General features: G+C 33.9%; 1 protein-coding gene across 2 annotated transcripts; it reads right to left on the reverse strand.

Annotated features, from left to right (window-relative positions):
- Positions 1-234: 234 nt before the first annotated feature.
- On the reverse strand, positions 235-1,633 carry LOC133186428 (uncharacterized). 2 transcript variants are annotated; one of them, XM_061321681.1, is made up of 3 exons: positions 1,535-1,633; positions 1,348-1,408; positions 235-830 (listed from the first exon to the last, which is right to left on the reverse strand). In XM_061321681.1, exons 1-3 carry the CDS (start codon positions 1,616-1,618, stop codon positions 520-522), a joined length of 456 nt encoding a protein of 151 aa, XP_061177665.1. In that variant the 5' UTR covers positions 1,619-1,633; the 3' UTR covers positions 235-519. The 2 variants fall into 2 exon arrangements, with proteins under 2 accessions (XP_061177665.1, XP_061177664.1); XM_061321680.1 differs by having other exon boundaries at positions 1,348-1,411.
- Positions 1,634-12,756: the final 11,123 nt, after the last annotated feature.

The raw sequence follows: 12,756 nt of genomic DNA on the forward strand, positions 1-12,756 counted from the left end.
CTTGAATGTAATACGACTGGCTAGGTGATATACAACAAGTCCAAGAGAAGCGGCTTCATCTTCAACTCAGAAAGCCGTCTTGATTGATGTACACCTTGAATATCTTTTTAAGCCATATCATACATTTCAACATTTTAAATGTCTCTCAGCAGAACACACGATCAGAAGTAGAAATATTAAGTGAATACATGTACACATTATACCATTGTCAAAAATTTGAAGAAAGAACTCAAGAACTATTTATTGTATTTTATTGAATAATTCTTCTAAATAACACATACAATATAAATATAATTGTTTACTATTATAAACAATAACGTAAAAAAAAAAAAAAAATAAAGATCTGATTATTAATCTTTAAAAAATGGCACAAAAATCGTAATAATGTCTTTGGTTTTAAGCAGACGAGATTCTGTCACGAATATCTCCATGTTTACAAAACATGGCAATACAATAAAAACTTATAAGTAGGTTTGAGGTAGATTATCTCTGAGGTATTAATACTTATCATATATTTTGTTACAAAGGGTCTGGCATCTCAGATTTGTAAACAGTTTTTCCTTTACATTGATTGAGGAGCGGCACCAGGTCATTCCTCACGAACACACCTTTAACACGGCCATGACGGAAATCTTCAACACTTCCGGTATAACCTAAATGACGCATTGGTGCTTGGATTTTCCCCCAGAAATCTGTTTCCCGCAAATGTTCTAGAAAAACCACTTCCGGTTTGTTTTCTTCAACTCTAGAAAGGATGCTGCTGTTGTTGCCTTTTGTTAGTGAATGGAAGCATTCTTCTTCACAGTCTATTTGTAGGAAATGGGAGTCGTCTGGAGAAAAAAATCGGAATAATGAGCGAAACATTAAAATTAAAAGCTACACTCTTTCAATACACTAGATAAGATTTTTGCCACATTATTATCTAAAGTAGAGATCAAAATATTTCCAAAATATGTACGAGCGGCTGAATACATCATTGTTTCTTTTCGTATTAACACTAGTAGAAAGATAAACCATGATATACCCTAACTAATTAGCAACTGGAGTTAAAAAGTTTAAATAGATTTAACTTAAATATATCCATTTGGTTTTACTCTAATTTAAAAAAAAAATTAAAAAATGTTAAAAATTTAAAATTATTTGGATCCAGTGACATTTATGATTGTTACATTGCAACCGATAAATATGATTTAAAGGCCAAATATTTTCTTTATTTTAACTAATTCAAGAATTCAACTTCTACTGAACAGTCCTGATATAACCATCAAGCTCGGCATTTGAAATGTAGTTCATTGCTTCAAACGTTTTCAAATTAATAATTGAGAATTAGTAGTGTTGTTAATTTACCTGTTGGAAACTGGTTTTGTGGATTCTGGGTCAATTGACTCGATACAATTCCTCTAATAGTCTGCTGAAAAATACAATACAGTCTAAAATTATAACGTGAGAAGAGTAAAGCTAATGCTAAACAAAAATACATTGATGAGCAAAAAGTGACGGCATGTTTGCTTATGAATACATTGTTTTTACTTACCCAATCACATGCCGGTGACTTTCCACATACTCCAGACCATGGACGGTAAAATTGTTGTAACGTCTTAAATGTTGAGCGTAACATATTCTTTGATTATTTTAGATTTTAGGGGAACCCTAATAGTTCCCTATATATATATCAAAGGCATACGTGCTGCTTATTGGTAAATCGATAAAGCCTACGTCAGCGGGAGGAGTGACTACGTACACGGTAAAGTGTTGTTTGTGACCTGATTGTGCAGTTTATTCATAAAAATATTTACAAGTGCACTTTAAGCGTTAATTGTGTTTACTAAATTGTTTGACAATGAATAGTCAAATGGTCTTTTTACACGAGGAAGCTTTATTTATGCGAGGCAGTAATGCAGTAAGAAGTGGAGTCATCATTTTATTTTGGCATCGGAAGATATTCAGGACCAAGGTCAAAATATCAATATATAAAAGAAATCTTATCGAACAATCTGGAAACAATACTTTAAAAACAAGGTATTGGTGAGGAATTTAAAACAAATAAATGATGTAAGGTTTTATTAACAAGAGGCCAGTGAACCCTGTTATCTTCTATGTAACCTTGGCCCTGCTGGGGGTTTTTTTCCCCAAGAAAATATTTGTTCGTCCTAGCCTCAAGAGTCCGGGGAGGGGGAGTGTCGTACAGACCGAATTGAATAAATACAACTTTGTAATGTGTTAATGGCATTTTGTGTTCAAGAGATCTTTTAAGTATTTGAATGTATAACTTAAAGATACATCCCTAAATATAGCCCTTCCTTACCTCAGCTTCAATTATTTGAAAACAAAAATCACACAGCTTAGCAATGTTTGGACGTGAATATGATTTAGTGTGACTTAGCTCCGTTACTTTCCTATACATTCCTACGTAAAGCTCTGGTTCCCTACTTCGCCGGCTTATCACCGATGGACATGATTTGAACAAGTTGAAGTCTGCACCGAAGGATGCTTGTATATTAAAAAGACAAATAATAGCACTTCTCGAAAATGTTTCCAGGTTTTTCTTTCATATATATTATATTGTAAAACATCGCTCTACTTCTAGTTCACTATTTTATTTTATCATTTTTATCATTATTATTTTATCAAAAGTATTTTTACTTGATGATATAACTGGTCTTGTATGATAATTATTTTTTTAAAAGACTAATATTTACATAAGATTTCTTTTTAAAACTTTGATCCCCTATTAAAACCTTACCCTTCCCCCCACGGACCACTTGGTCTCGGAGTTTTATATCTTTTTATCCAGTATTTCTTGAGAAGACTTTTAAATATTTCTCGTTAGAGGTGGTGTGACGATGCATTTTGTCGTTTTGTACATATTGTCGTCTCTGACAATATGCACCTACCCTCAAAATACATATGTATTGTTGTCCATAGACATACTAATATATTGGAAAAAATAAACATGTACATATTGTCGATGGCGACATAATGTGCCTACCTCACTGTACATATTGTCGCCCCACAGTTAGGGCTGCTAAATGATTGGATTATAAACCACGCAGACGTGCCTAGGCCAGCACAAGTTGTTCATAATTGTACCCTAACTAGCCAAGCGGGGACACTCCAAATCAAAAACAGCACCGTTATAACATATTTCATGCAGCACAATTGTGACGGTACGTAGTGTCGTTCTGTGCATATTGTCGCCGGCGACAATGTGTACATACTGTCTTTCCACAAATTTTATTTAAAAATAAACTTTGTTGTTATGACTATTTTCTTTCATAAACTGAAAATCATGTTTTTTATTATAATTTGGACTTCATATCGGTAATACTTAAGAGGTCTCTGTTATCCATTCAAATGTCAATGTTTACTTGTACAAGAATGTATTTTGTTGTTTATTGAGGAAGTAGCAGTTTTTTTTATTGAATCTTGTTTAGAGTAAATCATGTAATCCTCTGCAGGAACTGTCCATTGTATTATGTGTAAATAATTTATTCATGACTGTCTTTGATGTTCTTCTTGTTTATAGATAAGGTTTAATCAATTACGTAACAAAGATTGATCTCTTTTATATTTTTACTTTTTGGTTATAAATCTGTCAAGGCCTTAGGCCATGCACAGGTGCTCTGAGCTTGGTCAGCCTCAGGGGTCATCTTTTTAGATCACGTGATTGCGATTACCGTGTTCAAATCCAAAAATGGTATATTTTCTCACTTTCATTTCTTCCGTAAAATTAATTCTCAAATCTGATTGGTTAATGACCTGTAATCCAAAGGCAACCCGGTGTCGCTGGATATTTGGCCTACCCTGGTCACTTCCATGCGACGCCTTGTTGAATAAAGTTGTAAATTTTTATAATCTTATTTTTCCTTTGGAATTACAGCCACGACAGATAGATTTCGAATCTACGTCAGTAGAGCTGACACCAAGGAGTTCAACCACAGGCAAAGCGAGTTTTCCCCCAAAATAAAGGAAATATTCCTCAAATATAGAACACGTTCAAAAAGACACAAAATTCAGACGTGTCAATACCCTCGATCATTGCACATACTGTCGCTTAGTCGCAGGCTGAAAAATCGTACATGTGTGTATGTACATATTGTCGTTCCACTGTTAAAGTTTCAGTTATATGGATTATGACGATGATGATGATGACAATCGAAAATTCTACATTCAATTTTCACGAGAACGCTTGTTTGTCATTTTTCCAACTCCAGTGAAGTAGATACAACGAACGCTATATTAAACATGCATGTGTATAAGTAATACTATGAAGAGAACAACAGTGCAAAATCACTCTCATCACGTTCCGTTCACTGAAAGTGCACCTAAAGTTTTAACCAGTTGCACAATAATACCGAAGAATCACTTAAGAATACATATGAATTCTATAAAAGCTGGTTTAATGAGAAGACTTAAAAATGTCGACATCCAACCCCAATAAAATTGGTACATATATAGAATCAAACAAAAATATAATCCAGATAATTTGTACTACTGAACAACTGAATAAACATTCAATTTCAAAAATATAGAATAAGAAAAAATACTGATTATCAAGAAAATCCAAATTCCGGACACTTCGCATATCATACTGGTGTACTACGATCCTGGACACATTTTCTGACCAAACAGTTTTCTCTCTATATATGTATTATTGCTTGTAAACTTATCTTTCTGCTATAGACTCTGCCTGTTTGTTTCTATGTGGATGTTTTAAATTATACATTTTATATATTTTTAAAAAATAATTTTTTTCCGGTCTTTATTCATCAGTGGTGATTTCAAAAGACAATATCTGTTTTCTATGCTTGTTATTTTGAACAAAAAAATAATACTTACATATCCAAATATAGTAAGTCTACATTTTAGCTTTTTCTCCCAAATTTGTATCGAAAAATATCTTTTTTTAAAAAAAACAAAGGCACAGAGCAAAACTCACAAAATCACTAGATTGCAAAAAGCTAGGCCTATTTATAGGTTTGTGATGTATCAGGAAAACGTATGGAACACTACGAAAATATACGATTTAATCAATTTAGTGTTTCATATGTGACAAACAAATTAAGATAAAAATCGACAACTACAAATGATACAGTAAATTTCATATATTCCTCAATGAACAATTATTTGTGTATGTGTTTCAATTTTATTTGCATTAATAAATGTGATTACATTTCACTAGGATCAAACTTACTTCATTAGTAGTCCATAACTCTAATAATATGGTCTAGTAGTCGTTCTACCTTACACATACAAGTCTGTTTAAAAAGAAATAGTTCCTTATATATATCCGTAAGTACTAGTTCCAGAGTCCTATATCCAGTCATTGAATAAAATCCTAAGAGTTTGAAGTTATTTTCGGAACGTAAATGTACTCCCCCAGGGATTCTATTATCTTCCTCAGTATGGTCTTTATTTCTATGCTGCTTCTGGTCGTCAATGACAACATACGGATGCTTTTCTTTGCTGTTCTTAGCATTTGTATCTGGTATGTTTGAATAAAACTATTGCCTTTAAAATGTTAAGCAAAATTTTGGTTTGGAGGACATTAGGCCCAACTGTTCTGGTAAATAATACTTATTTGGTAACCCTAGTCGTTCTTCAACTTCTTCTAGTAGTTTATGCTTTCTGTTGGAAAAGTCAATAGCCAGACCCAGGTGTAAATAAGCCTTGAATGGACCAACTGGAAAGAAACTTGACCGAAGATGATCATAGTTTATGATTATTTTATTCCGTACATTACTTTCTTCCTTAAAATAATTCCAAGCATGTTTCCACTCGATATGAGTCCAGATCGTATCGTTATCGGCATCAATATAATCTGAAGACAGGATGACAATGAAATTTCGGGAATCTTTTACGTTATCAATGATGCTCTCTTCCTTCACTGATCCAATAGCTTCATCTACAGGTCGGAAAAATACATGATAAGATTTAGAATTTAAAAAGGGCAGCAAAATACTTTCTGTCCACATTAAAATTTGGCCATTATTTTCACGAACAGATATATAAACGTCGTACTTATACTGTCCCCTGTGCTTTCTAGCTTGTCGTAAGCGTTTCCGGAGAAGAAAAATTTCATAACGAAAGTAATAGAGTATGGCTAGGAATGCACTCTGAAGGAGTAGTAGTAGTGCTATTCCAATTGATAAACTTTTGTAATCGAAACGTTCGTCACAGTTTTTGAAATCATACTCTGAAACAGGAATGTTATAGGACGGGGCAATACAGTATATGTCTGTCAATTCTGCAGAATTGTTATGACATCCTCCACCGAACCACTCATCCATCCAGTCATTGCTACAGTCGCAGGGCATGTTTAACCTACCCAGATTTAGGGCACATGGGTCCAAAGTTTTAAAACGTGACGGTATTTTTCGTAGTGTATTTCCATGAAGGTTTAGTTTCACTTCGTTTAATACAAGCGTGTTTGCGACAGACTCGGGAATGTTTTGTATATTATTTTCTGATATATCCAAGCTATAGACGCGCTCCAGATAAGACATATCTTTAATCCCTGATATTTGATTTTCTTTAAGAATTAATGTAATGTTTTGATCATTCGGTATCATCTTTGGTAATTGTGTCATATTTTTATTGGTACAGTTGACAACAGTTCGATCTTGGCTAGGTTGCTGGTAACAATGACACCCCTTGGGACAGTTTTCTGATACATTGGTTATAAATCTATCAAGCTGGCCTTCTTTCGTAAGTCTGGCGATCGATTGGTTTGCAAGATCGGGTGGTTTGAAACATTTCACATCGAAATAATCTCTAAATATTTTCTCAATGACTACTTCTGATAATTTAAGAAAAGGCACCAAGGTAGCGTCACATGTTAATTTACAGCCTCTTAAGTCAAAACTAAACTTGAATACTTTTCCAAGCTGTGTTAAATCTGAAACACCAAGCTTGGTGAAATCTGGAAACTTAGTAAACATGTTTCTTTGCAAATTAACATATCCTCCGTCACCAAGGCTAGTCTCCAAATCCAACTGAATGGCAAGCTCGTCTGTAATTTCTTCAATTAAATTGTCATTATATTTTATATGACAAAATGGCTGTTTATTTGCAAAGTTTGTAACGTCAAGACTTTTAAGATAGTTGTGACTAACATCAACTAGATATAATCCAAGAGTAGAGTCAGATAATGTGTTTGGTTGGATCCTTTTTACTTCATTAAGTGAGAGATCCAATACACGAAGATTGGACATTCCATGAAAAGTTTCATTGTATATTGTTTTTAACTTGTTTCCTTTCAGTATTAAGGTATCCAAGTTAGACAGGCAGTTAATTCCTCTAATTTCCGTCAATACATTGTCAGAAAAATCAATTTTGACCAAGTGGTGAAAAGAACATATGTTTTCAGGAAGGAAAGCTAGGAAACCGTTTTTGTGAGTGAGGTTTTGTGGTTTCGCCCCTTGCATATCCCCCAAGGTAACAACCAAACCTCGCCCAAGAGGGCTAATGTATTCCAAAAATACATATTCTAGTTCGTTATCAATTTCCCAAAGAGGTACTGCATTACATCGGCATTTCCTATTCAGTCGTTCTTCTTCCACGAGGATTTCCGTTAAATGTTTATAAGATGTGGGACACAATAGATCGGTACGAATATTTTCAGGATCTTGCCATTTAAAGAAACCGACAGGGGCACTTCTATTTGACACAATTGGTGTTGTTAAAATCCAAAACACAGATAATGATAGCATCATTTTCTTCATTTGATCATTTTCTATGTTCAATTTTTATGAAGGCATCAGGTTAGCTGTTTATATAGGTTTCAAAGTTCGATTTTTCTACCTGTATTTGGGACAAGTAATTAATTGTTTCCCCTTCCTTTTACGGAAAATTAAAATTAAGGTTATCTAAAATTTATTTCGTTTAATCAGAACCAAGTTGAATCGATTCCAAATTCACATTTATCCAAATGATTAATTTTCATTTATCTTTAAACATACCAATTAAGTCGAGTGATCGACGGGAATGTTTTTAAAATACCTATTAAGCATGATTGTATAAACAATATTGCTACTGTGCTTATATTTTTTTTTAAAAAAGATGGGCAAACAAGACGTGCAAATTTCTTATAGTTTTAAATGTATAAAAATCGAATTCAATGTTTGAATTTAGTATTCAGAGCAAAGTTTTTATTGAAGTGTATGACCTAATGACCAACAAATCATTTCTGCTGAAAAAATTCTCTCTATTGGTAAAAAAAATAATAGACAGTGTCATAAGAGAGTAAAAACTGCACTAAAAAACATGTGACTGTTATCAAGGGTTTGTGTAGAGGAACTAAAGCTTGACATTGTGAAGATAAGATGTCTATTCCCTGAAATAAGTCCAAGATTATTCGGTGTCATGCATAGTAGGCTTTCGTTGAACCAAGTCCCTGGGATCATCATTACTCTCTGTTACCGGAAATAATTAATAATTATTGAATTTTTATTAAAAATGAAAGCCCCTAAACCGTCTTTATATTCTGACACATTAAATGGTATCTAGGGTCTCCCCTGGAGATCATCCCCACTCCCCCAAACTAGAAATGTTCATCTTAGAAGGTTGTCCCAGAAAACCACAAATGTTTTTAATATTTCATAAATTATTTTACCAAAATTAATAATTTTTTGGCAGTTTGTTAAGAAATGACATTTTTGTCATTTCGAAAAAAATATTACTTAGGCTTTAATGACGTATGCATGTAAAACAGCATTTAAAAGATGTTATAAAATGGTGGTCGGCGCACGGCAATTTTTGGACTTTTAAAAATAGCATTGTCAATGAAGTTTTCTGTATTACCAGGCTATATGAAAATCTAATGTGATAAAATTTACCTCCATAAATGTACTCTATAATATGGAGTACTCATGTGTAAAAGTTCATTAATTTGACATCATAAATGACAAAAACAATTTTAGTTAGATAATGTCAAAAATAGTGACGTGGGGCGATAATGCAGAGAACAAAATTATCAAGCAGTACTGTGTTGAGCGGAATATGACTCCTGTCCACACAGGAAAAGAGAATATTGACAATGGAACAAAACAATCATACGTCTCGAAAGTTTGAGGATGGCTCGACTGGTTATCCGATAAGAGATGCGTTTGGTACAACAAAAATGAAGACAAACTGAACAGCTTGGAGCTGGTAGACCGCCTTTTGACTATGCGAGCAGTTCGATTTATGGTCAGGGTTAGGAAATTGTATATTGAAAGACTTAATTCTGTGATTCTTTTGGTAATTCTAATATTTGATAGGAAAATTTGGTAACTAAAAGAAAGTTAAAAACACTGTAAAATTTATGCTTCTGATGAATGTTTCAGACGCAGGATTCCAGAAAAAATCACAAACGCCACGATCTACCTTTTGACGACTTTAGTATTGCACCGACATTATTTTATACGATTCGTTTACCTGAAAAAAGAAATATTATTGAAAGAGCTATTTTATTGAAATTTTAATGCATTATTCAAAAAAGTGTTGATTATGATGTTGTCAATTTTAAACTTTTTAGTGCTAATAAAACAAAAGTTATTGAAAATGTTCGCGTTTTTCTGGGACAAACCTCGTACTTGTATCTTAAATATGTTAAAAGTCTCCTCACTTCCCCTTTACCATACATTATCATGTTACTTGTGTCATAATGCATTATATAGTATATAGTTCCCTGAACCTTGATATCACAAGTCCTGCGTCAAAAAGGTGCCAATCTACTAAACGTTTCATTGATGACTCCCCGGGGTCAATTCACCCTCCTAGAATTAAAAGTGAAAATCATTTTGTTCCATGCTCTGTTTCTTTATGCGAAGGTGTGTGTGTGTGGCCAGGGGGATAGGGATGGGGGATTCTTGGTCGTAAATGTTCAAAAACCCTCAGTTTTGTGAATTCTAACCCCACTTTTCACTTGTTATGAATAACAAAATATGAATTGGTTTTTGCAAAAGAATTAACCTGAATTCTGGAGTCCATTCATTGTTTAAAAACCCTCATTTCTTTCCTCAATTGGCCCCCAGGGTGAAAATAAAAATTCTGGAACTATATTGCACATCTATAGAACACTACGTATCATAATCCAAAATAGGAAGTAGCTATAATTGCTAAAACTGTAAAAGGAGGTCAGGGAACCAGGTTTTGTAGAAAACGCCATTTAACCTGTATTTGCCCCCAAGATGGTAATGGAATTCCAAAACCTTATTGTACATATACAATCATAATCCAAAAATATAAAGGGGATACTGCAAAAATGAAATAAAGGATTTCAAGGAATCAAGTTTTGTGGGGAAAAAACCCATCGTTTTCAATCCCAATTTTGTCCCCAGAGTGAAAAATAAAAACCGAATTGCATATTAACAAGGCATTCTCAATCATATTCAAAAATATGAATGGGCTACTGCTAATATTGTAGGAGGAGCTCATGGAATCAGGCTTTTGTTGAAAAACATTTTTTTTTACCTCATTTGGCTTCTAAGGTGAAAATCGAAATTTCATCTCATATCCGCAACTCCTCCTATATAGAGCATTTGCAACAAATTAAATGAGACTTTTACAGAATCTATATTCCACAGTACCATTTTGCATCTCTTATTTTATTTAAGAAATAAATAACAAGTTTAAAAACTTCAATGGGAATTGAAGTGGGTCGGTCACGTGATCAAATCCTGTGAAGGCCGAAGGCCTTCTCAGAAGATTTGATCACGTACCAACCCACTTCAATTCCTATCGAAGTTTTTAAACTTGTTATTTATTACTTATATATACATTTGAGACGGACAATCGAATGTAATCGAATATAAATATTGCACTAACTGTACGTCGTAGATTTTGACAAATGACGCTAGGTGTAAATCGGCTTGAAAAGCGGTTACGCTTCAAATTCATCTGGCAAAGGATTCTGTTTTGAAGGGAATATTCTGTGAAAGGCTGCTTAATTGTGATCAATTATAGTGAGCATATTGGTGTCTTGGAATTTTTGTATTCATGAGAACCCATATTCGATGTTTAAAAACACAAGAAACACGTCCGATGTTTGATAATAAAAAGTTGGAGGAATTTCCGTCGGAAAGGGATGGATGGAGACACTTGTCCGGACCAGATGACTTGAAATCAAGTACAAAATTTGATCAAAAACATAAAATCTACGATTTCAGTAAGGCATATTTATTAATTTATGATGTTGACATGGAGACACTGGCGATAACTTACATTGTTAAGACAACGTCACAACGATCTCGATGATGGAGGTGTGCCTACCGAACTTCCAAAGTGCAGTGTTTGTCAGCTGTTTGTGGCGTGATTACATTACATTGATATTTTTCAACAGATTTTCAAATTTATTGTGAGTAAAGTTTAATGAAAAAAAAAAAAAGCATTCAGAGGTCTGCGAGAAAAATAAGGGTAAACGATGAGACTATGCAGCTCAGGCATGAAACTTATAACAAGTAGTTTTCTATTCTCTATGTAAAATCGATCAAGAACTGTATTAAATACTCGTTTACATTGTAAATAAAATGATTTTTATTTTACTTGCGTATTTTGTACATTTTTATGCATGAAAAACATGCTGTATTGCTTAGTGGAGTAAGTCTTTTTATGTAGATATTACTGCGCTGTGTGATTAGGTCACGTAATGACCTATGACCTTCGAAAAACTTCATACAGGTATGAAGATATTTGCTCTCTGCATGTTTATATAATAGAAAGATACCACAAATGTATATATATTCTTTTAGGACAGATATGTGGGGTTTCCCATAAGAAAAATTGGACATTATATTCACATGAACTGGGGTATTACTTATGAGCTCGGTGCTCATAGTACCAGTCTATTTTTCTTATCAGCATATTCTAAAGCGTTCGGATATATTGTTATTCTGTTCCGCTAGTCCGTCTGTCACACTAGCGTCTTTCTCAAACTACTCCTACATTTTAAGTAGCAGCCAACTCATCTTTTGAAAAGGGATTGGTGGTGCCATGAAAAAGGTAGTGAAATTTCTTTTTACACCTTAGAAGCCGCATTATCGAAATGCACATCTGGTGCATCAAAATTGGTACCGTATATGATTTACGTTATGCCCCTGGGTCGAGGTCTCTGCTGGTGGACTGTTAGTCCCCGAGGGTCTCTACAGTCCAGTAGCTAAGTACTTCGGTACTAGCTTGAAAATACGGATATATATTTACTGTAGATTCCATATTTTACGCGAGTGCTTATTATCGCGAAATGTCCCTAGGGCGTCAAATCGCGAGAACAATAATTCGCGAATGGGTGATTTATCTAGAGATTTTACATACGTTAAAGTACCATAAAAATTAAAGCGAGTAATCTTATTCGCAAGTGGTGCTTCTCGCGTAATTACGCGATAATTAATTCCTCGCGTATATTTAGGAATCTACAGTAATTGCTGTTGTAAAATTTAGACATCTATTTTAAAATTAAGGATTATCTCCCTCGTACATAGCTCTGATCCTTCGACGTATTTGGCTCCAGTCTTTGGCACCCATTTTTCAGTTCTTTACGGTTTGTTTTTTTCAATTTAATTTTTTCGGATTTCCAACGTTTCGGCATGACTGAAGATACATATCTTGTCAAAATGCGCATCTGGTGCATAAAAAGTGGTACTGTATATGATTTACATGGGTACCCCAGTACTAAGGAACGAATAGCAGTGCCCAGATATTCCCATGGGAAAATCCAAATATCTGTCGATCAGAACATGAAAAGAAGGTACACAATGGTACTATGTAATAAAGATTCTG

Source organism: Saccostrea echinata, unplaced genomic scaffold (genome assembly GCF_033153115.1).
Source record: "Saccostrea echinata isolate AGI-Se365-2 ecotype Australia unplaced genomic scaffold, CSIRO_AGI_Sech_v1 ptg000013l, whole genome shotgun sequence".
Classification (NCBI taxonomy): domain Eukaryota; kingdom Metazoa; phylum Mollusca; class Bivalvia; order Ostreida; family Ostreidae; genus Saccostrea; species Saccostrea echinata.

Coding starts and splice junctions, on each gene's coding strand:
- LOC133186428 (XM_061321680.1), bottom strand. CDS start 1,618: ATGTTACGCTCAACATTTAAGACGTTACAACAATTTTACCGTCCATGG. Junction 1,412..1,534: donor AGTCACCGGCATGTGATTGG/GTAAGTAAAAAC, acceptor TGTATTTTTCAG/CAGACTATTAGAGGAATTGT. Junction 831..1,347: donor ACAAAACCAGTTTCCAACAG/GTAAATTAACAA, acceptor TTTTTTCTCCAG/ACGACTCCCATTTCCTACAA.